Source organism: Phaseolus vulgaris, chromosome 10 (genome assembly GCF_000499845.2).
Source record: "Phaseolus vulgaris cultivar G19833 chromosome 10, P. vulgaris v2.0, whole genome shotgun sequence".
NCBI lineage: Eukaryota > Viridiplantae > Streptophyta > Magnoliopsida > Fabales > Fabaceae > Phaseolus > Phaseolus vulgaris.
This window is the reverse complement of record NC_023750.2, coordinates 4,532,757-4,557,289: the sequence shown is the minus strand read 5'-3', so window position 1 is coordinate 4,557,289 and position 24,533 is coordinate 4,532,757. Positions and strand designations below refer to the sequence as shown.

At 29.8% G+C, this 24,533-nt stretch overlaps 2 protein-coding genes and 1 non-coding gene across 3 annotated transcripts; 1 reads left to right on the top strand and 2 right to left on the bottom strand.

Moving 5' to 3' along the window:
* Window positions 1–302: 302 nt before the first annotated feature.
* Window positions 303–3,549, bottom strand: LOC137819207 (uncharacterized). Its single transcript, XM_068622985.1, has 4 exons — window positions 3,204–3,549; window positions 2,450–2,662; window positions 1,265–1,432; window positions 303–718 (listed from the first exon to the last, which is right to left on the bottom strand). The coding sequence occupies exons 1-4, from the start codon at window positions 3,207–3,209 to the stop codon at window positions 665–667; spliced, it is 441 nt and encodes a 146-aa protein (XP_068479086.1). The 5' UTR covers window positions 3,210–3,549; the 3' UTR covers window positions 303–664.
* Window positions 3,550–12,359: 8,810 nt separating this feature from the next.
* On the top strand, window positions 12,360–12,549 carry LOC137819932 (small nucleolar RNA U3). Its single transcript, XR_011082492.1, has one exon. It is a non-coding gene; the product is annotated as a small nucleolar RNA U3 (small nucleolar RNA).
* A 4,142-nt stretch (window positions 12,550–16,691) lies between these two features.
* On the bottom strand, window positions 16,692–20,180 carry LOC137819038 (uncharacterized). The gene is made up of 5 exons (XM_068622752.1): window positions 19,811–20,180; window positions 18,606–18,766; window positions 18,190–18,226; window positions 17,516–17,618; window positions 16,692–17,066 (listed from the first exon to the last, which is right to left on the bottom strand). The coding sequence occupies exons 1-5, from the start codon at window positions 20,093–20,095 to the stop codon at window positions 16,960–16,962; spliced, it is 693 nt and encodes a 230-aa protein (XP_068478853.1). The 5' UTR covers window positions 20,096–20,180; the 3' UTR covers window positions 16,692–16,959.
* Window positions 20,181–24,533: the final 4,353 nt, after the last annotated feature.

Sequence of the window (24,533 nt, the reverse complement as noted above, 5' to 3'; positions counted from 1 at the left end):
AAAAACTATGGTGCAGAAAAAAATAATGGCCCTACTTTTGATGTATGCATGTCTAAGTTAGATAAAATGACCCAAAAGAACAAATCATTAAAATAGTCTTGTCTCTTATATATTATTTCATTTCTAAATAATTTTAATAAAAACATTATAATTCTTAAATTCATAAAATTACTAATAATAATTAATCATAACTGAGATTAATTTATGATTTAATACAGTGAAAAATTCCATAAAGAAGCTAAGATTAATATACATTACTTACATAAACATATACACTAATCATATAACAAGATCAAATTCCATTTTTAGGTACAAAACTTCAATTTCAGTGTGGGGCATTGGCATTTCTCATAACTCTGACAGGAACAAAAAAAAAAATCTTTAAACTTCTGGTTCAGAGCTTTTACAACCAAAGTTCAAGTCCTATCAATGATTTCACCCAAAAGTACATAGAAAAAGACAAACTAAAACACCCCAACAAAAACCAAACGGTAAAAAGTCCAAAGAATAATTAAACAACAAAGACCTTGCCACAATAATCACGTGACTATATATATATAATGATGAAATCTTCTTGGTCCCTTTTGGAATAAATATCATCCAAATAAGTATCTGTTCTCTATTTCACTTGTATGTACATTGGCTCCTCAAGTTTCCTTGAATCTCAGGCAATGCATGTTGGTATCAAACAGCTTGGAAAGAAACACAGTCCTCTCTTCTGCATTCAACAAAAGGACAAGGTAAGATAACAATTAGAGGAAAAGGAAATTTGTCAACACTTTGGTTAAAGATGCAAAAGGAAAAGATTTGAGATTGAATGTTTGACACTATGAATGAACAAAAGTGTGAGCTTAGTGGAGAAAACCACAACACAACCCTCTTTTGTGCATTCAGAAAAAGCAGAAGATACAATAAAATAAAAATTAGAAAAGGAAGTTTGTTAAAACTTTTGCTAAAGATGCAAAAGGAAAAGGTTTGAATATGCAATGAATTATTGACATTATGAAAGTAAAGCTCAACAAAAATGTGAGCTTAGTGGACAAGAAGCACAACCCTCACTTCTGCATTCAACAAAAGCAAAAGGTAAAACAACAGTTACAAAAGGAAATTTGTCAAAACTTTAGCTAAAGATGCAAAAAGAAAAGGTTTTGAATATGCAATGAATTTGACATTATTATGAAAGATAAAGCTCAACCAAAATGTAAGGTTAGTGGAGAAAAAAAGTTAAAAGGGGGGTAATGTGTGGAAGTTAAAGAATTAAGACCTTCCTAGTTTTGGCATAAAGTAGCTCTGGTGAGATCTTGTACAAGTCTTCATCCACAGGTTTTGGTTTTGGTCTTGCAATTGGACTAGTTGGGCTAGGTAGCTCCTTCACATTACTCACCCAATTCTGCTTTTTTGCTTCTTTTTCATGCTGGCAACGTCCCTTTTCCTACATTGTCAGCAACAGATTAAGAACCCCATCACAGAAAAAAGCTACCTTTCAAGTTACATGTTAGACATGAATGTTTACCCAGCATTGTATAATTCATTACTCATCATTACATTGAAAATTTCAACTTTGATTACTTTACTACCTTGGCATGACACCAATGGATCCCATTGTCTGTGTTTTCAGTGACCAATTTACATGGACAATAAAGCCTAAAGTTGCACCTATTGCACTAAGTCCTTTATAATCATACTTTATTGTAAAAATGCTAATATAAAACTGTTAATCATTGACAGATACACAACTTCTACAGCACTCTGTGTGCTCTTGAAAAAGTTTATGTTTTAATAATTTCTCACCCTGTGGCATGAATCATGAATGTCATTCAATATAGTAGGGCCCACTATAAAGTGTCTCTATAAAGTATAAAGAAATTTCATAGAGAAAAGAAGAAGACACAACACTCATGATCTAACTCTAGGATATGGATGACTAAGGATATGCATGGAACATTGGAACTTCGTCTTCTAGTCATTAATTTTCACCTTCTTTTGATGCACCAAACTGCGTTTTACAAAATTGAAAATAGAACACACTTTATCATGATTAAGCACAACCTAACACAAGATAACATAAAAAAATGCTCAAAAGACATGAACCTTGTTAATGGGGTTAAGTTGATTAATGCCTATAATATTGTGCACACAGGGTTAATTATAGAACAATACTTGAGTGTCACTTTAATCACTTTAATAATCGCCTATTAACGTGAATGACTCATACAAGTAATGATTAACTTATTCCAGCAGAAAAAAAAAACTCTTGTTTCTGTCCAAGGAATTTTCATTTCTCTTTCAGCTAATAAGAAGCAAGTTGTGCTAAACCAACACAGAGTGAAGAAGAAACATAACTAAAATCAAAACTCATGCATGACTCACTAAGAAGTTTGATCTAAGAAGTTTATCCTAAGAAAAAAAACACTAAGGAAAAATTCAGAAAAAGCACATAGAAGCATACCCTTCTACGAGGAACAACGATCATAGCAGGTGTGACAACATCATTCTCATACAAGTCCCCAGTGACATAAAGGTCTCTATCTTCAGACTCAGAATAACTATATCTTAACAAACCAGCTTGTCTTGCAGACTCAAAGCACTGAGTGAAGGGAAGATTATCATTCCAATCCCAGCTCCCAAATGCTGGCACATGATGCCTCTTGTAGTAATATTCCTACACAAGAAATCAACACATTACCAACAAATTCTAAACACAGAAACCTCTATTTCTTTGTATCACAAAAAAAAATAGTGACAGTTTTCTAAAATTTTATATATAAAGGTTTAGTCACTTGCATGAGTTATGTTGACAGCACCAGTAACCAAAAAACATCATGGTTAAATAAACAAGTAGCATAACAAAAGACAAGACTTCGTTTGATTTTCTGACTTGGGTGTTTTTTCTAATCAGTTCAGAGAATCACTTCAGTTCCATATTGTTGATTACCCTTAAAAAACATTAACACGTTGCCTAAAAACTCAGTTTTCATATTCAAGTCAAACCTTAAATTCAGTGTTCATATTGCTTCTGAAAAACTCAGTGTTCATATATTTAACCTCAAGTTTAAGAACTCTAATCAAAACATACACCATGTGGGACTAATATAAACACAAAATTACCAATAACTCAAACATGAAAGTTGAATAAGCAAGTAGCATAACAAAAGACGAGTAGAACAAGAACAGCAACAATACAAAGACTTATTATGACTTACTTCCATTGCAGCTAGAGAAAGTGTTTGGCAAGTGAGTGATTGAAGAAGGAAATAGGCTTATGGTTGTTGGTGTCCAAGTTGGAGGAGGAGGATTTAAAAAGAGGAGAATGTGTGATGTGAGAGAGAGGGGTGGAAAAAGTGAAGTTGACAGGGTATGGAGAATGAATTAATGCAAAGTGAGGTGGTGGTGGTAAAAAGAAGAGAAGGGAGATAAAGAAGTTTCACAGTTGAAAGCAGAGGGACAAAGAGGTAAGGGTGTGAGAAACAATGAGTAAGGTGAAAATTGAAAGGGAAAGAAGATAAGTGTTATATGTTTATGGTTTTGTTTGGTTCTGTGTAGTATCCCAAGACAAAGTCACAGAAAAAGGGTACTCATAAAGAATTTTAAAGGAGGCAATTTTTTAATTCAAAATATTAATTATTTGCATGTTCTTGTTTTTAAGAATTTAATCTATTTTATGTGTCAAGCTTTTTTCTTCAAGCATGCAACAGATTCAATACTTTATAGAGTAGCCTTTTTACCTGTGTTAGACCTAAAAATTGAAACAAAAGTGTTCTACCATGCATGAAATTAATAGCAACATATTTTTAACTAACAGAAATTAATTAAAATTTGGTAGGCTTTATATTTCATTTAATTTTAATTAATTAATTTAAACAAATAAGAGAGTGTATATTTAAAAAAACTTGGTGTTAGAATTTCTCAAAGTACATGTTATCTACTTCACAAAGACATGGATCATATTAAATGCTCATTATTTTATGTTTTTTTCTTCAAAAAACCATTTTGAAATACACGTGATTTTTATAATTTTTTTTAATGTATTTGATTTTATGTAAAAAGAAAACTATTCTGAATACACCAATTTTATTAGCGTATTTTTTATAATAAAAATATCTAGACATAAAGCAGAACACTCAAAAGTCAACTTTAACCTAACCAAAAATTTATTTATTAATATAAAGAAACACCAAAATGGACTTCATTTCAAACGCACAAATTCTCATCAATAAAATATAAAAACATGGTGGAATAATGATATTCTAAATTAAAGTTGATGTTTACTATTTTTTATTTTACTTGTTGTATTTAATTTATTTTTTAAATCTCATTTATATGTTTCATTGAAATTAAAGGAAGAGTAAAAAAATATTATTAAATTAAATTTAAGAATGATAAATATAAAAAGTAGTACTAGAATGAAAGTAAAAAATGATGTTAAAAGGTGTAAGAAGTTGATTGGAATCCAAGAATGTATGAAAGTGCAGCAAGTACTGAAGTGTATTTGTATTCCACTTTTGTTTGGATTGAATATTTAAAAACTGTGGCATAAACTTTAATCAGAGGTAGCTGTGCTGCTTTTGCCCTATTTTGTTGCTGCTCAAATGTGTCTTCCAATGCATCAGAAAAGGACTAAAGGTTAAAGCTGGTTGCTTCTGGGCTACCCCTCAAATTTTTTATTAATTAAATTTAGAGAACAATTTATTCATTTTTTTTTTATAAAATTCATGTTAGATATTAAGTGTAATGACATGTAAAATAATATAATATAAAAAAAAACACACCAAAGAAAAATTAAAAAATATTCTTGAATATATGATGTTAATAATGAAAATTATGAAATAGAAATTGTTATAGTGATTGAATTAGATATTATTTTAGAGATTAATTTTTTTTTTAAATAAATTTTTGTTATTGTTAAATATTTTTTAAATTGGTATCTAATTAGGTACCAAGATTTTAACTACCAATTATTCAACTTCCAATTTAGAAATCATTTAACAATAATAGAAACTAGTTTAGAAATTAAAAGTATTTTTAGTTTCTAAAATGGTTTTTAATTTAGTCACTATACAACTAATTATTTTTTGTCTCTAAAATTGGTTTCTATTTCATAATTTTCTTGTAGACAAAAAAAAATAATTAAATCCAAAAATTTAATTAGATTAATTTTTTTTTTCATTCAGCAGCAAAGCAGTAAGAAGTAATTACTAATCATTTATATAATTACTAATTTGCTTTTGTTTTAAAAATTAAATAAGGTGTCTTTTTTTGTTGCTATCTTGAGCACAAGCAAACAAGAATAATTCCTAATGTAAAAGTATTTAATTCAATAAAAATGAAAAAAAATAAATGAAGTTGAAATAAAAGTAATAATCAAATTCACTTATTCTTACCCTTTTTTTCTTTTTATATATTGATTTTACTAAACAAACTCATTTAATTTCATCATTTTTGTTTTTATTCTTCCCTTTAACCAAGCAACTGTTATATTCAGGTTCAATTGGCTTTAGGTTATTGAATTAATTGATAACTTTTATTACATTGTTTTTTCTTAATTGAATATTTTGAACTTGTATTCATTTTTAATAGAATCATTTTTTCCGTTCGTTATAAAATAAATAATCACATGATAATAACTTTATGAATTCAATATGATCACGTGTAAATGTCTATGCTGGGTATTTTTTTACATCTCTATATTAATGGTTTCACATTTATCATGTTATCTTATGTCATATTATTATTCTCACTATATATGATCTTTTTAAAATTAAATATCTTAAATTTTATCTCATGTCAGTATATTTTAATGAAATTATTCCATTATATCTACATTTTAAGCTTATAATATTAGGTATGACTTACCCTAATTCAAGAAAATTATATTTTTATCCATCGAGTTGGGTTGAAATTTTTTAATTTCACCATCTTAAAATTATCTTAAATAATATATTTATCAATTTTAAACTCTATAAACTTAATTCAATTACCTAAAAGTATAATTTTTATAGCAATTTTTTTATTAAGAATATTTATTTAAAAATATTTTTAAAAGATAATATTTTTTGTATGATCAACTTAATCCAACATAATTATAATTGAATTTTATATGATTGAGTGAAGTATAATTTAACTTTACAAAATCGATCTGTAAAGTAAGATTTATAAACACTTATATAGTATGAATTTGTTTTATTTCTAGTTGAGGCGAGATCTCCAACACTGTCACGTCCAAGTTGCTAACTCGTGTGTGAGACTAAGTATTTATAGATGGTCCAATAACGACCTGATAATGTATAGTACAATAAACTCAACATAAACTCTCGTTAAAATATGCTCTAAATGAATATGATATTATCTTAAGAAATAAACTTTAAATCTAAATCAACATTCACTACAAGAAAAACATGAAATAGAAACCAATTTTAGATACCAAAAATAATTAGTTGCTATAGTAACTAAATTAGAGATCATTTTAGAAACTAAAAAAAAATGGTTTCTAAATTAGTTTCTATTATTGGTAAATGGTTTCTAAATTGGTATCTAATTAGCTACCAAGATTTTAACTACCAATTATTTAGTTTATACATTTGGTAGCAAAAACCTTAGTTATTAATTAGATAACAATATAAAAATCATTTAACACTAATATAAACTAATTTAGAAACAAAAAATTTTAATCTCTAAAATAATCTCTAATTTAATCACTATAACAACTAATTACTTTTTATTTATTTCATAATTTTCTTATAATTTTTACATAATAGTATAAATTAACATTATATCTATATCTCAACATAAAAAATATAAACTCAATCAACCCTATTAACTCCCAATTTATTTGACCATAAAGAGATGAATGAAAGTTGAAGGTATGAAACCCTAATTTGGATGGCCACCCACCCTATTCCTCGTGAATGAGTTAACCTTTTCAGCACCATGCACGCGCACCCATGCTCTTCTTCATTGTGCTTTGTGCAGTCACATGTGACCATCTCTGTTTTTTGTGTTGACGTCTGAGTGAGTCCAACCTTTGCTGTGCCACTCCTCAGTACAGTACAAAATTCTCCAATAAAGTCTCTGCACAAATATTATTTTCGACTATAATATTCATAATCTTCTTCATCAACCACTCTCTGTCTTTCATACAATAAGAAATTTCACACAAACGAATGAAGTTAACACCTGTTTTAACATCCATCAATGTTGCTCAGCCTCCAACAATGAATTTAATATTACAAGTCAATAGGGTCAGTGAAAAGTGCTACATTGCAATAATGATGGAGTTAAGGTTGTTAGGTCATGAGTTATTGCATAACAAAAAAGGGTTTCATGGGTGTTCATTTTAGATTTTGAGTACCATGTTAGGGTTTGTTTTGGCAAAATTTTAATAGTTATTTGGTAGATAGTTAATATGTCACTGACTTATCATTTCTTAGTTGATAAATTAATTAATTGAATTAAAAGTATTTGATACAATCAATGGATAAATTAGTTGATAATATGATCGAGTTAATTTTGTTTACAAATATGAGTGATTTAAAATAAGATGAAATCTTAATATTTTATTAGTTGAGTTAAAAAATTTATAAATACAAAAAAATAATTACTTAAGTTTTATTTCATAAAATTTTTTCTTTTTCTAAGATATTTCTTTTTACTTTCTTTATATATTTTTAATATATTTATTCATCTTTTCAAGATGTGAAAGTGTTTTAATGAAGTTAAGATAGAAAATAATAAACTACAAGAAAATCATTAAATAAAACTAAATTTAGATAAAAAATAATAATTAATCACTTTATTAATTAAATTATATACTATTTTAGAAACTAAAAAATATTCATAACTTCTATTATTAATAAAAATTTATAAAATATTTGTAAAATAGTATCTAAATTAGCTACTTATGTTTTAGGTAATGTTTTAGATTCTAAATTAGTCTCTAAAAAGACTAATAGAGACTAATTTAGAATATAAAGTAATTACCTAAAATATTGATAATTAATGGTTAGATATCAATTTATTATAAACTATTTTATAAATTTTTATTAATAATAGAAATTACTTTAGATATCAATAATTTTTTTAATTTATAAAATGGTCTCTAACTTAGTCAAATAGTAACTAATTATTTTGGTATCTAAAATTAGTTTCTATTTAATGATTTTCTTATAGTAATAATATCCAATAATTAAAATTAGTTTCTATTTAATGATTTTTTTATAGTAATAATATCCAATAATTAAAAATTTTATTTAAAATAATGTGCACTACAAGAAAATTATGAAATAGAAACCAATTTTTAGATACCAAAATAATTAGTTACAATAGGAACTAAAATAGAGACCATTTTAGAAACTAAAAAAAAATGGTTTCTAAATTAGTTTCTATTATTTTCTATTATTGTTAAATAGTTTCTAAATTGGTATCTAATTAGCAACTAAGGTTTTAGATACCAATTAATTAGTTTCTAAATTTAGTCTCTAAAACCTTGGTTGGTAATTAGATACCAATTTAGAAACTATTTAACAATAATAAAAAATAATAGAAACTAATTTAGAAACCAAATTTCTTTTTAGTTTCTAAAATAGTCTCTAATTAGCAACTAATTATTTTAGTTTCTAGAAATTGTGTTCATTATTTCATTATTTCATGATTTTCTTGTAATGGTGATTTGCATGTCTAGGAAATTGTGTTTACATGTGTGATTTGATGGACAATAATGAATCTTTGTTAGTTTAATGTTTAGGGTTCTCTATGAACAAATTTGAGTTTCTGGTTTGAAAACATGTCTTATGTCAACTTTAGTTGGAATAAATTTAATTTCAAGTAAGAAAATTTACTTAAAATTTGATGAAATTATATGCTAAAAGTTTTAGAAGGCATAAACGTGACTTGATCGTAATAAAGTATTTTATAAAAAGAATATATATATTATGTGAATTGTTGGATTGTTGTGTTTTAGAAATGCAAAAATATATGAATATGATAGTTTTGAGATTTTAATTGTGTTTTGGTAGTGTGAAACTTGTTTGGAAATATTGAATAGTATTGTTGTATTATTGTTTAGAGGAAGATTTACAGAGGTTGTAAATAAAAGTCAATTTTTAATGGAGTTTTGTGAAATTATTTTTGTAAGGACAAAAAAAAAATAGTCTTAAAGTAGAAGTGATACAGTTAAAATGACATTTGAATATTTTATTATTAAAGTTAAAAGAGTATATAAATAGAAATTCAGTTATTGAGGTTTCATTTTAAAAAGATCTGCTATCTCTATAAAAACTCATTTTTCCTTTCCTCTACATTCTCTCTAAGATTTTGACTACCTCGCTTATTAGTTTGACGTTCGGAGTCTGCCATTAGACTCCTGACAGTGAATATTACAAGACTGTCTGATTAGAATCTTTAATAGAGTAAGTTCATTTTTACTCTTCTCTATGAGTCAAATTTTGAACTTGTTAAGTTTGTCTCTGCATAGGCTTTGCATGTGACTCTTTTAGCTTCATGGTTAATCTCTGTTAGCTTAGGGTCCTAGTGGTATAATTAGACTTTTGATCAGGACATTGTGGTGCAGGTTAGGCTACCCTTGAACTTTTGGTAGTTTGGAGCTCTTAGGGAGCATATGCTCAAGTTCAGGTAAGGGAAGCTAGTTTAAATTTTCAATAGAACCCTAGGCTAGAAGATCTGGATATGGGGTGACATGGTCACCAGTTCTAATTTTGGTCTGTAGGATTTATTGTTTATGAGTAATATGGTATTATTTGAAATAAAATGTGAAAAATGGTGATTTTGATATAATGATTTATGGTAGAAGTTTTTGTTTGAATATGAAAAATTTAGTTGATTTGTATAGTTGATTAGTACAAGTTACTTTTGAAATGGATGAGTTGTTGAAATTGTTTTTGTTTGACTTTGAATGGTGAAATTAGGCAAAATTATGCAGTTTTTTCTGTATATCTCGCTTAGACGAGATAATTCTCACTCAAGCGAGAATATAATGGAAAAGGAGGTGCACTCGAATCCCTTCTCGCTCAAGTGAGTAAATTCTAGCTCAAGCAAGACCTAGGATGAAGTTCTAGGTGCTCTCAGGTTGAATCTCGCTCAAGCGAGAGAATTTTCGCTTGAGCGAGACCCATTCTCGCTCAAGCTAGAATCTCTATAAAAGAAAAAAACTTAAAATTTTTAGTTTTTCTTTTGAAAGCCTAGTTTATTATTGCATATTATTTTTAAGTGAAAATTCTATATCTTATTGAAAAATATGACTAAAGGAACTTAATTATATGTTTAAGTAAATTTTGAGATATTTGGATTGTTTAGAAAAGTTTAAAATATGATGTGATCGAATGGTGCATTGATGTGTTACATGAAATGTTGAATGGTGTGAAAGTGTGATTAAGACTGGGAAAGGAAATATCGTGTTGAGATTGTTATTAGGGTGTATTGATTTGTGAGTATCATGTGAATGAGACGATCCTGACTCTATTGATATAATGGAATCACATAAATGAAGTTATTCAGTTGTGAGAGTCGAAGGAGGTCCCTTTGGCTGAGTCTGAGGTTTGAAAGAACTTATCAGAGCATATTAAATGGATTCATCCTGTCATATGCGATGATGAAACATTGAGATGAGTATGCACATGACTATGTGGATTTCACAGTGAGTAGTATGACAGATACAGGTCTCTGGATGCCAAGTTCAATACACGAGTCTTCCGGAAGTAGAGTCAAGTGTCTATGTGTTGTAAGTCAGTAGAAGTCTGACATGAGAAAGATGAATTTTGAATTTTTGATAGACATTTGATGGTTATGTGAAATGCATGAAAATTGATGGTTTTATGTAGATGTATAAAGTTATATTTATTATATTACAAGTTTTAAAAATAGCTAGCATACCCTTTGTTTTGTTTTGTGATTGTTTTCTTTATTATGTGATGATCGTATATTTATACGGGAGCAAATGATGTTACAGGAGATAGAGCTAGCTTCTTAGTGAAAAGGTGGATGATGAAAATATTGTATTTTCTTTTGAAAAATTATTTTAATTTTATGTAAATACTTAAAGTCTTATGAAGAGAAAGATATTTTGAAACATTATATGAAAGAGTTGTAAACATTTGTATTATGTTTATATATTAAATTTGATATTTTATAGAAATTATGGTTATTAAATATGGAAAAATATATGGATGTTACAATTTTGGTGGTAGTCTTATTTAATTTAGATATGATAAAATTATTGTTTCTATACATTTATAAAACATATCCATAATTTTGGTTATGGTCTAAACTTTAACTGAAATGGTTGGACAAATTAGAAAAAATATATTTATATCATTAACTATCTTTTATGAGTGAGATTTAGCCAAAAATTATTTAATACTTATTTGGGTTGTTTTATAAATTTTTTACGAGTTTTCTAGAAGTAAATATCGAACGCAATTCTTGTACATAAACCAATAAAATAGATCAATAAATGTGGTTCATGCTTTTGTATTTTCAAGGTGATCATTTTATTTTATTTTGAGGGAAAGTGTTTTAAACGCAGGTTCTTTGATAAAACGTATATCATGTAAGCGAAAAAATCCTATATAAAGTATTTTATGGATAAGTAATCTCAATTGAATACTTAAAAGAGTATTTAAATCACTTTGTTATGCTCATAACCAAGAAAGAAAAGATTTAAGTTTACTAGTACAAGTAAAAAATATTTTTTGTTAGGTACTGTACAGGCCAGACCTCGGTCATCGGTCTGAGAGAAAGACATCGGACATCGGTGGTCTGATAGTAATGGTGGGCCACATAAGTTGGGTCTCACAAACAGTATGAATTAACATGAAGTTAACACCCTGATACTAGAAAAGACCTAAGTCACGAGAGGATCATGCATGGGGTGTGTATGGTACATTCGGGTACGACACAAGCAAGTGTTCCTTGGAGGCGCTAACGCCCGTTAGGGTTAGGGTTTCCAGGGAAAGACTGCATGCATGACACATGAATACTTAGGGAACCTACAAAACAGATGATGCCGCAGCGCTGGTACATGAGTGGGTATCCTGGCGGCTATGCTGTTAGGTCTATGCACTCCAAAAAAGGGAAGTCCTATGCGTCAGATTATGCTAAAATTGTGTAATAGCGGTGCAAGGACATTCTCCCAGGAACCCTAAGCCCACTAAAAGACATGGGAGCATCACAAAAGTAACCCTAGATACAACCTATAAAGAGGGTGGTAAGAACCTTAGCAAGGTACGCCGTTTCTAAGACTGAAACTGCTTTACACACATTACTGTTTCTTTAGCCCTTACTAACTTGAGTGTTAGAGTGCAAACGGCCGTTAGGGCGCCCTTTTGTCTTTACAGGTGGAGCGTTCTTCTACCTAAAGAAGATCCTTGAGTTCTAAGGAGACAGGAACTAAAGTCTGGTGGATGAACTATGGCCCTGTGATCAGAGCGTGATTAACGGTCAGGTGTGTCTTCTCTCATGATTTAGATACATCTTAGTTGTAGAGGATCGTTCCTAGTTGTCACCATCTCGGATGGTCACAGGGTTGTCTGACAGACTCCTTCAAATATTTTTTTACCCCCTTTTCCACTAACTAAACCTAAACTGGAAAGGGCCTTATCCACATTTTAAAATCAAAGGGCCCAAAAATAAGAATATATGGGGATGTAGCTCAGATGGTAGAGCGCTCGCTTAGCATGCGAGAGGTACGGGGATCAATACCTATATTGTAAGGTTAGAAACTATTTTACTTTTGTTTTATTGGATTGGCTGTGTTGGATGAATTCTCTCTTTTTATCATGTCATATGGTCACCATTACTCCAAGATGACCCACATAATGTTTGGTTATGAAATTAACATGAATATCAAAAATTTATATTTGAATTTAAAAAGAAGTCCGACTCCAGGAGGAGACAGGCGGGCCTAAGGCTGCCGTTCGAGTCAACCCGCGAGAATAGGTACCTATATTGTAAGGTTAGAAACTATTTTACTTTGAGACAAAATGATTTTTTTTCGAGATGTCAAGTTTGTTGACACAAAATAATCCTTTTGTTGGTGACAGTCTCACGTGCATGAAATCTTTATATAATGAAGCAATTGTTGATATTTTTGAATAAAATATTGAGATAATGGACAAAGTCTCAAATGATGAATAAAAAAAACCTATCTAAAAGCAATCTTGAATGAAATATAAAAGTCAAGGGGTGAGATGGATGAAGGCAAAATTGAACCTACTTAGTTATAATGGAGTGACACTTGCACATGAATAAATAAACATTATGTCTAATAAGACTAATCTACTTAACAAAGGACACATAACAGAGTAGATGATTCTTTGTATATTTTACAACATTGCTTGGCTGTAGAAGTTGAATATTGTTCATTGACATCCACCTTGTGGGTTTAAATTGTTGAAAGGCTTTTATCGTGCCTTGATATCTCACATTTTGAACTTATGCATGTCTATTGTCATTGTTAAACAACCCTCTACATTGTTAAAAGTCTAATATTTCATGAACAAACAAAACATATCAAGGTTGATTATCACTTTGTTCAAGATGAGATTACTGATGGAAACAACCAGCCAACTTATGTCTCAACCCTTACACAATTGATTGACATTTTTACTTAAACCATCAAAATTTCATTCTTTAATGGTCAAGTCGGACATCCATAATCTACTTACACTAACTTAAGGAGGTGATAAAATTATTACTTTTATATATTTTGTAAATATCCATATTTTCAGGATAAACTTTAACTGAAAATGTTGGACATGTAAGAGAAGATATATTTGTTTCATTAACTACCTTTAAGGAGCAAAATATCAAAATTTATTTTAATATTGATTTGAGTTGTTTTAGGAATCTCTTTGAAGTTTTTCTAAGATTGAATATCTAAGAGACTCTTGTATATAAACTAACATCAGATTAATGAAAGTGGACAATTTTACTCTTATTTTTTTTATTTTGTTTGAACAAATTAAGTTGAAATGAATAGAACAAGAAATATAAGAAATAATTAGGTAGAATTGAGTTTTTTCAACTGATTAGTTAACAAGTTAAAAGTGTAACATTTGAATTATTTAGTAAATAAGTTAGTTTGTCCTGTATAGCCTTCATGCGCATAAAATTTTGTTAGAACAACACATATCTGACTCTTGACACACATTTGAACATATTTTTCTCTTTCTTGTCTAAAAGTATTTTTTATCAATCCTAATTGCATCATAGTCCTCTTCCATGTCCTATTGTACTTCTTCAATGTTGTTTTTTTTTGTGCTTTGATGTCTTCCATTTTCTTTCTACCTAATGGGATTTGTAAATAGTTAGTTTTTCGTTTCCCCAATTAAAGTTCATCTATGATCCAACAATAGCTTCATATGATATATAAAATGAAGACTTCTAAGGTTTTTCATCTCCTTTAATCTTCTTTAGTCAACACCATAAAAGCCTTAACATTATCTTTCTTTCCTTTATTTCTCATGCACTTCACATGTTTATACAAATGTCTAGTTGAAACAAAAAATTTACTTCTGTTGTTTCTATTTTGGAAAAAAATAATTCTAGAATGTATATGCTCTTTTACACATTTATAATATGGTGTGAATCATATAAAGTGTGACAAAATAATTGACATCATTCATTAATTTTGAGTGAGAACAAGTTAACAATGAATTTTCCAATTATTTATTTTTATTTTGTAAAATTTTAACAGCTTTATTAACTAAAATATTACCAAATCCGACAACTAAAAATCACATTTAAATTTAGGAGACTAAAAAAGAACTTTTAGATTTGGGCAACTAAAAATATTTTAATTTATGGATTATAAAAATCATTTTTTTAAAATTTTAGACTATAAAAATCAAACTTAAATTTGAGAGACTAAATATATCACTTTTAAATTTCGAGGGTTAAAATAAAAAGTAATCTAAATTCAAAGACTTAAAAATATATTTTAACAAAAAAAAAGAAGTAAATTTTCACGTCATTATTTTTGTCATACAAGTCATTTGTTATGTCAACATCGAATGTGACAAAAGAACATTCTCGTAAAATGTAAGATTAAATATTGTTTTTAATTTTAAAACAAAACAATATTTCAAAATTAAGAACTAAAACATATTTTAACACAAAATAATTAACTAAATTTATTCAATTTGCAGTAAAGTTGACTCAAGTGATTGGTTATTTAAAAAGTATAAAATGGTAGAAAAAAATTATAAAGATTGAAATATATAAGATATTTTGTCTCAAGTTTAAATCTGAAAATAAAGAAATAAATAAAATTAAATTAAGGGGTGTGTAGAATGTCTCACATTTAATACCTGCTCTAATTGATTTGGATTACTAAAATTTCAGGCAAATTCTTCATGTATCGTATCAATTACAACTAATTTTTTTTTCACTTATATTAATTGCAACCTCTACTCAATTTGTTATTAAATGACAAAAATATTCTTGCAAAATGATAAAAATACCTTAAATGAGATGGTGTGGATAAAAATTACTTTTTAAACCCCTTTTTTTGAATATGTTTCTGGATTTAAATTTCCAAAACACATTTATAAATTTTGGAAATTCTTTTCCATAATGCATTTCTAGATTGTGTTCCAGATTTTATTTTCTGAAATGTATTTTTTTCATTTTGAATTTACTTTCCAGATTAAATTTTGATTTTTGAATTCCGGATTTTCATATTCAGAGTAGAGGGTAATTTTGAAAGATGATAAGATGTAGATTCATAAGTGCAAGAAAAATTTGCCAAATTTCATCTCATTAATCCAGTCCAACATGGTTTCTTGAACTCGAACTCAACTTTGACAATTTCTTCCTGCACCTCCATGCTTTTTATTCCTGCACCTCCATAGAAGACATGAAATGAAAATTGTCCTTTTCTTCATCTTCTTCGTTGATACTCCTTTTTCCCATTCTTCTGGATTCTAAAATTCTAAACTATTTAAAATACAATTTTATATTATTCTAAAGTTTGGAAAATATTTTTTAGATTTGAAAATGCATTTCAAACTTTAGAATTTGGAATACAAGGTCTATAAATTATACAATTTGAAAAAGAAAAAAAACCTGCACCTTTTGCTGAAGAGTAATTTTGGAATGAAAAGATTTATGAAAGTGTAATTTTGGAATGAAAAGATTTATGAAAGTGCAGGAAGAAATTGCCCTCAACTTCCTATATCACATGAACTTCTTGGATTACCTCTTATTGATTCCGAATGTAAAAGTAGATTCACAAAAACTCATTTTAAGATGAATAAAAGGTGATTCAAAAAAATTAATATACAGGTAAAAACACCCTTAAATTCGAGTGAACCCAAGTGATCCCTTCCATGATCACTCTTGTCAATAGGCTGGGAATTCCAACACTATATTTTATGGTGAAAAAAAAGTATTTGAACAACAGAAAGAGAGAAAATGAAAATGAGAGAAAGAGTAGTATTGTATAAATTGTTATCAGGTGTACGAATAACCAAACTCTCTTATTATCACTTAGACAAGAACGAACATAGTTATTAGAAAAAAAGTTGGATAACTAAATTATAGAAGTTTTAGGTGCAGACTAAACCATAAAAAGTAAATAATCACCAACATCACCAGGAAGAGGATTGTGAAGCATGCACATTTGATCAATTAACCAACAAAGAGGTGTTCAAGAAGAAAATATATACAGATTAAATGAGTTTATCAGCTAAAATATTTCATCAGGTTCATTTCATGCTACTTTCAATTTTCCATACACTTGTTAGAGTCAAAACTTTGAGAGAAAGAGAAGTAAAGGTCAGTGTATTAATACATTACATATTTCTGTTCAGAACACAACTCCCTCATGAGCTTTAAACCAAAAAAATCCATTTTCCTAGCTGTAAACATTCCTGGAACTAGTTACAGTGGGAGAAAAAACTATCCTATCCCTTTCCATATGGTAGGCAGATTTAGTTTATTCTCCTCTCAACGCCTTTCTGTTTGGCTAAAATATCGATCAGTATCTAGCGGTTGGTTCCAACGGTTAGAATCATGAGAGTCAGTAAGAGATCCTCCATGCATCGGTGCAAATGCTGCAATGATGTAGATAGTGATAAATGATAAGTGACTTTTTTTATATATAACGAGAAAATACTGACAAGTTGAATCTAACAACCAACAGATCAAGCAACTTACACAGAAGATAGTTTGCTTGAGATTTTCACGCATCACATGGTCATTTCTATTGATAGTTAAATTACCTCTTCTCAGTCCTATTTATAGTTAAATTACATTTAAATTTTGAAGACTGAGCTAGCTGAATTACTCACATACAGAGTATACTCAGCTCACTGGCTACATGCTCAACATTAAAAAATCAGGAAAACAAATGGTTCTGCACCACGATGAGGTAAAAGGTACCAGTGCTATTGTATAATGAGTTGGCCATTTCTAAAAAAATTCACAAAAATATTTCATTGAGAAAAGTTATATACTGGGATTACTAGACTTCAGAATGGTGTGTAACCAGCTAGAAACTAACCTTTCTCTTTCATTCTTCTCTCTCTGTCATATTCAAATTTATCCCGAAGAAGGCTAACTTTCTCCAAGTTATCAGGTTGTCTGTTTCTTCCAAAAGTCTGGTCCTGAAATAGAATCCAATCATCAGAGAGAAGGTATCACAAAATTATACTAAACAACATTTCGGTCTTAATGATTACAGCTATCTCAAACAAATAGATATAAAATGGGAGTACGAGTTAGAGTCAACTAGAAACAATATGAAAATCAAATGATGCAGAAGATAATTACTGTGCCTTAATATCACTGGGGAATTTGTCCCAGTTAACACTAAAAAATGGCCTGTGTATCATTCCTTCAAAACCAGATACCCTTACCAACAGGAACAAATTTATAATATATATAATTCCTTTCCCATTTTGGATGATGTGAAATAAAATCCCTCAACTCTCATGTAGGGCTTCTTCAGTTGAAATTCCAACAGTGAAAGCCTAATTATGGGCAAAACTTCAATATGGGCAAAACAATTTCCTTTTTTATGTAATACAGAATAGCAAGATGCAATTTATTTCTGATGGCACTTTATTCTGCATAGCTCACTAATGGAACAATATCCTTAGAATCAAAGATATATATTGCATGACGCACAAAAGCAAGACAAAAAAGGCAACTTCTATACTATGTTTATCATTGTACCTTACTATATTCCATCTGAGGCTGAGGTCTTCTACTCCTGAAATGCCATATAGCAGAATACACCAATATTAAACACCATCCATTAATCTGATCGACCATGGAAAATTATGTAATATTGTTAAATAAAAAATTCAGTGTAAAGGTTGTTACATGATAACCAACTACCAAATAGTGACAAGCACAAAATTTTGAACCAGAAAATTCAGAACCATAATAATATAAAGCTAACACAAAAGAGACTCTTCAGAATCTTCAAAGAATAATTGTTTGAATATAACTGAGCAAGATGACCAGTTCAGTCATCAAATTCATGCATGAGACAGTACAAGCAAAATATCATTTTCCCAAGACAAAAGCGATCATAGGCCTTAGCAAAAAGGAAAAAAAAGAAGAAAGAATCAACAATGGAGGCAAACCTGTACGGGGAGAAATCCCTATCATCATCTTCAGCAGACTCATAGTTCGCATGATCCTGAGCAAGCTTTTTAGAGTAACCCTCATCCCAATAAAGTCTCTCCCAGTTTTCTCTAAGTTCATTATACAGTTCCATGTACCTTTTGCACCAAGGATCATGCTCCTTTCAATACAAGGCAAGCATTTTAGACAACAATCACGATTTTGAATTTTACATTTTTTATTCATAAAAAATCACAAACTGACAACAGCTACCAAGTCAACAATGCAACAGAATTATAATATCCATCACATTTTCACTCACATTAAGCAACCCAATAACCATGTAATGCAACTATGTATTATGAAAATTCAAACTGAAAAACACAAAATACAATGGGGGAACAATGCCTTAGGTTTAAATATGTTGATGGTATGGGAAAATAACAAAATATCCTGTTTTAATCCCTATAAAAAAAAACGTATTCAATTTCAGTCCCTACCTTTAACAAAATGAAGTGATCTTTTGTATTTCATTGCACAAGTTTTTAATCCTTCACAAGAAAACTAAGGGTTTGTTTGATTCATTTCTCACCTGTTGGTTTTAAAAGCTATTTTTCTAAAATAATGTCGCACACCTTAGAAATCAATCTCTCATCCAAAATCTGTAAGCTTTGCATCCAAAAGAACAAAAACAAGTGTTTAGAAAATAAAATAATAGAAACAGCTAAGAAAGATTTTCTCTCATTTTTAGTTAATTTCATTGAATTCAACCTCTCCCTCGATTCCACCCCTGCTTTGTGTCTTGCACCACCCTCCACTAACTAGCAACCTTGTTTAGTAGCATTTCAAAAACTACAAACCAGTTTCCGGAAGTAAAACTCAAATACACTCTAAAACTACATTTTAAAACAATATCTGTTTGGACCGCAACATCAAGGCTTTTGAAGTCTCCACAACCACAATATCTGTCCACAATGAAAAAATTGCGACCAGAACTGAGACTACAATTTTAAACCTTGAGTAAGAACTAAAAATCTTACAAAGACTAAAACACAACAAAGTAGCAGAACCTTGGTCTTAATCTCTACACGGAGTAACACACTTGCCTATATCCTATGCTGCACAATTCTTCTCAACAAAACTATATTATCCCAAACAAAACATAATTATAAAATAAACAAATAAATAAATAACAGAAAATCGAGAGAAAGAGTAAAGGACTAACGGATTCCTTAAGAACGAGGCGTGTTCGGCGCATGAATTGTTCTCTGAGCTGCTTGCGGCGCTTGTTTGGGATGTTTTCTCGGGGGATCACGAAGCGCTCACGTGGCGGCACGTGATCACCGATCTCGTGCATTTCGCCGTCCACCGCCCACCACTCCGACCGCTCCTCCGTCTTCCTCAGCGCCAACGGCGGCACCTTTGGCCGTGTTCGGGCATACCGTAGCTGCCCGAGGAGAAACGGCGTCGTCAGAAGCCGAAGCTGAAACCGTTTCGCGACAGAGAGCATCGAAACAAAAAAAAAAGCAAAGAAAAAAATAAAGGTTTTTCAGTGAAAGTAGTATATAGGTTCTTCTGCTTTGCCTCTTGTTTTTTTTTTTTTTTTTTATATATATCCACTATTAAATATAATAAACTCTCACTTTTATTACTTTTGCATAATTCTTAGTTAAATTACTTCTATAATTCTAATATTTTTATAATTTATTTAATTTGATTTTATACTATTAAAACTTTCAATTCACTTTCCCATTTTGTAAATTAACATCAATTTTATTTTTTTCTTGTCACTTTGAACAAACAACTATTTACAAAGGATTAAATTGGTATTAATTTAAAATAGAAGAACTTAATTAGAACTTTTAATACTATAAATAGTGAATTAAATAAATTATGTAAATACACAAACCAAATTAAATGAATTATATAAATAAAGAGAGCAAAGGAATAATTTAATCAAAATTATATAATTACTTATTTATTAAAATGTTGCACTTCTCTTTGTCTATCTTTCATATGTGACTTTTTTAAATGTTAAAAGTGATAAGATACTTAAAAGATCAATTTGCTTGAACTAAAATGTCAAGTAAAAGAAGAATAATTCTACTAAGATACTTCAAAAGATACAAAACTTAAAGACAAAACTTGAGTAATTTTAAAGGCAATCCAGTGATTAAATTAGTGATGGAAATACAACATAAAAATGAAATGGAAATAACAAGTGATACAATCTCATTCTCAATTTAGATACGTCTAGTTTTCCAATGTCAACAATAAAAGGGTTTCCCTAATAAAATGAGATTGCAAGTGTTATTATTGTCACTTTTGACTTATAACAAATACATAAAGTCACTTTTTACTATTTAAGTATACAACACCTCTTCAGGAAAAATACACAAAGTCTCTTTAAGCTATCCACTAAAACTCTCCATGAGTATAAGCACAAATACACAAGGTCTCTTTAAAGAAATACACAAAGCCTCTCTAAGTTGTACAAGAATAAATTTGTTTAATTAAAAGGTTCACACTCATGCAAACATATATGAAACAATAAGTTCCTTGATTTTATAGGTAACTTCATAACAATGAAAGATTTACAATTAAGATATTTCTCTTACTATAGTGTCTAGGAAATGAACTAAAACTTAAGCACATGAAAGACATTCAATACTCTCATGTGTTGTGTCAGTAGACGATCCAATATCCATTAGATGATATGATGATATGAGCGTCTATATGTTTTGATAATAACAAACATTATAAGATGTATTGTGGTATGACAAAATTCACTCATGTGCAATATAAGTGTAGACAAAAACAATGTAGAAGATAAGCAAGACCCATTAACATCAACGCATCAGACGATACAAAAAGAAAATATTGTTAGATGGGACAATAGTGCTCGTTCATAGCAACAAACCATCAAACAATCATGTCTCGATCTAAATATTGGACAAACAACCAAGAACTCATAAAGATAGTATCCAAAAAAGAAAAAATGTGTCAGACGATATAGAGAAATCACCAATGGAATGGAATGGATCAGACAAAGTAAATAAGAAGATCATATCAGACGATCCTAGTATTCATGAACTCATCAGAAGATCTCGTCAGACGAACTTCTTGGGTAACATAAGACAAACGATATCAAAGCACTTGCTTATAAGCCATCAGACGAACACTGAAGAATGCACATATAAGATGATACATGTACCTTCAACTCGTCAGACGAACCACTATGTCAAGGAAGTATCCATACTTAATCTTTACATTGTTATAATGTTTTGTGACATCGCTCTAATGTTTTCAAATCTTATTTGATATTTATAAATCATATAAATATTATTTTTTAAATAAGATTATTGGTTAAATGATTTTGGAAAGTTTTCATATTTGAGAATGTAACACAGAAAACATGAAAATCTTAAATACCTTGTGCTTAAAATATTTAGTGAATGAAAAATGTTTTCTATATTGGTTTTAAAATGTTTTTGAATACATCTGCGCAAATTGAGTTATATATAAGACTATATTGGAAAGTGTTTGTATGAACAATAATTTGCTGTGAAGTTTTCAAAAATCAGAGCATGAATATCTTCTATATCAAAGAGTTTTTCAAAATATGGTTAGTGGAATAAAATCCAAGTTAAATATAATTATGCTACAACGTTCTGATTTTTTATTAACTTAAAAACAATTTAAAATTTCATTCAAAGTAAAATATTTGAGAAAGAAAGTTTAGGTAATTAGAAGATATTATAAAACTATTGTTTCAGTGATACCTGTCAATTAATTGTTGATTATTATGTTCACCAATATTGATGTTATTCCCATAAAATATTAAAGGGACATAAAGACGCGAGTAAAGATGGAAGATAAAGTTTTCATTTTCAATGTGTAACGAGAAAACGATGAAGTTGAGAATCGAGATTTATGAATATCAAGAGTAAAACTAGGGATTTTCATGACCCGCCTCACATGCAAGTTGGCCCGCGAGGCGATGTGCAGGCAGTAGCGGTGTGCAGCAGTGGAACGCACAACAGTTGTAGGCGAAGCCACACGAGTCGCAAGCAGAGCGAGAGGTAGCACTACAAAGGAAAGTGCATTGTGTGTTGTATGCGTTTTTTGAAATAGCGTAATTGCATTGTGTTTTGAGTGAAAACATAATTTTCTTTCACTCAAAGTTGTCACTCCTCCATTGGACCATTGTTGTCAAGTCAATTAATTTTTTTTTTGTGAGCTAGCTGACCAGCCAGCCCCGCCCCGCTGCTGGTTGAAAATGTCAGTCTACCCCGCGTTTTTTACCGCGAGCCGGCCCGCACGACCCGTCCCACTTTGCCACCCCTAAGTAAAACAATATGAAGGAGATGAGAACAAAGATTTGCAAAGAGAAATATGTTTAAATCGCAAACAAGTGATAAAGCGTATTAAAGATGCATATAAGAACTTTCCTATTTGAGCATCTAATACAAAAAAAATCTAAGCCTAAAGATGTTCAAACTGCAACACACAAAAACCATAACATATCCAAGTCCACTAAATTGATTCAAGCTTCAATATTTAAATCAAATATAGTTAAAGAAACATTTTGAAATGTTAATAAAAGTTGAAAATTTTGCATCATAACAAAAGTTTTTATATAGCGTCCAATGCATTGAAGGAGAAAAACAACGTGACAAATCTGAGCAGATATTTGAGTATTGAACAACACTCATATTGGAAGATAAAAAAGTATTTGAAATACTTTACACATTCAAGACACGCAAAGGTAAATCATAAGTAATTGCTTCTATATTAAGCGTCTAACGACTACTATGAAGAATGAAGAACCTTGAAGTTATAATGTTCATATTCATAAGTATAAATAAAGACCTCAAGGGTGAAGAACACAACAACAAAATACATACATGCGATATATGAAACATTCAAGTGTACATAAAAGCTTTTTGTAGTTATGTTTAGATTTATGCATACACTTTCATATATTATAGTGAATAGCGAATATGTGAGAATTAGGTTGTGAGCTTAATCATTATAAATTTTTCACATTGTGAAGTATACCCTGTGAGCTTTCATTGTTCTCTTAATAGAGAGTTTTTCTCATTGTTAAGAGGTTCTGATCTTACGAGGAGATTAGGACTAGTTTCCTGGAGAGCTAGAGAATACTTGGTGAACTTGTAGAGATTTAGAATATTGGGTGAACCTGTAGAGGTTTAAAATATTGGGTGGACCTGCAGAGGTGTAATAATACTTGTGATTTTGAAAAGGTGTAAGAATATTTCTGGATCTGAAGAGGTGTAAGAATATTTGTGTACCTAAACAGGTGTAGAATATTGGTTTACTCGGAGAGGTGGAGAATACTTAGTGAAAGACTCTTAAGTGAGTTGCTTGAAGGGACTAGACGTAGCCTTTTTTGTTGGGTGGTATAGTATAAATGTCTACATTCTTTTCTTTATCTTCTATTTAACTAAATGTTGTTTTAAATTGTTCATACTTTGCAAATTGAGTTTAGGCTCCATACATGATCTAATAATATACTCTTCTGCTTTCATCTAATACTCATTTTGGATTAGGTAGCATATATTATACAAAAAAAAATTGTCTTATTTGTTATAATAAAAACTTAGGTGTCAATAACAAGGTTATAATATTAAGGCTTATGTCTTATAAGTGTTGAAGCTGGAGGAAGCTTCTTCCCTACCAAGGCTTGATGTGTGTTTGATGAAGAAAATAGCTTGAGTGCTTTGAAGATTGTAATAAGTTTTTAGATTTGCTTGTAATTAGGCTTGTAATTGTATAAGTTTGCCTTTTGCTGTATGATCTATCCTAGATGCCTAACCAAGTCTAGATCAAGCACATGATGTGGTTAAATGGTCTTTGAAAAGTGTTCTTCCTCAAACCGACCGGCGATCATGCACCGCCTTTTCAAGTAGCTATGCTGACCACCG

What these genes read in the sequence shown, in the direction of transcription:
- LOC137819207 (XM_068622985.1), bottom strand. An exon ending in TCGTTGTTCCTCGTAGAAGG is followed by an intron (nt 1,433 to 2,449) that starts GTATGCTTCTAT and finishes CTGACAATGTAG; the next exon opens with GAAAAGGGACGTTGCCAGCA. An exon ending in TTTATGCCAAAACTAGGAAG is followed by an intron (nt 719 to 1,264) that starts GTCTTAATTCTT and finishes TGTTGAATGCAG; the next exon opens with AAGAGAGGACTGTGTTTCTT.
- LOC137819038 (XM_068622752.1), bottom strand. Translation starts at nt 20,095, where the DNA reads ATGCTCTCTGTCGCGAAACGGTTTCAGCTTCGGCTTCTGACGACGCCG. An exon ending in GCCTCGTTCTTAAGGAATCC is followed by an intron (nt 18,767 to 19,810) that starts GTTAGTCCTTTA and finishes TTGTATTGAAAG; the next exon opens with GAGCATGATCCTTGGTGCAA. An exon ending in CTCAGATGGAATATAGTAAG is followed by an intron (nt 17,619 to 18,189) that starts GTACAATGATAA and finishes ATTCTATTTCAG; the next exon opens with GACCAGACTTTTGGAAGAAA.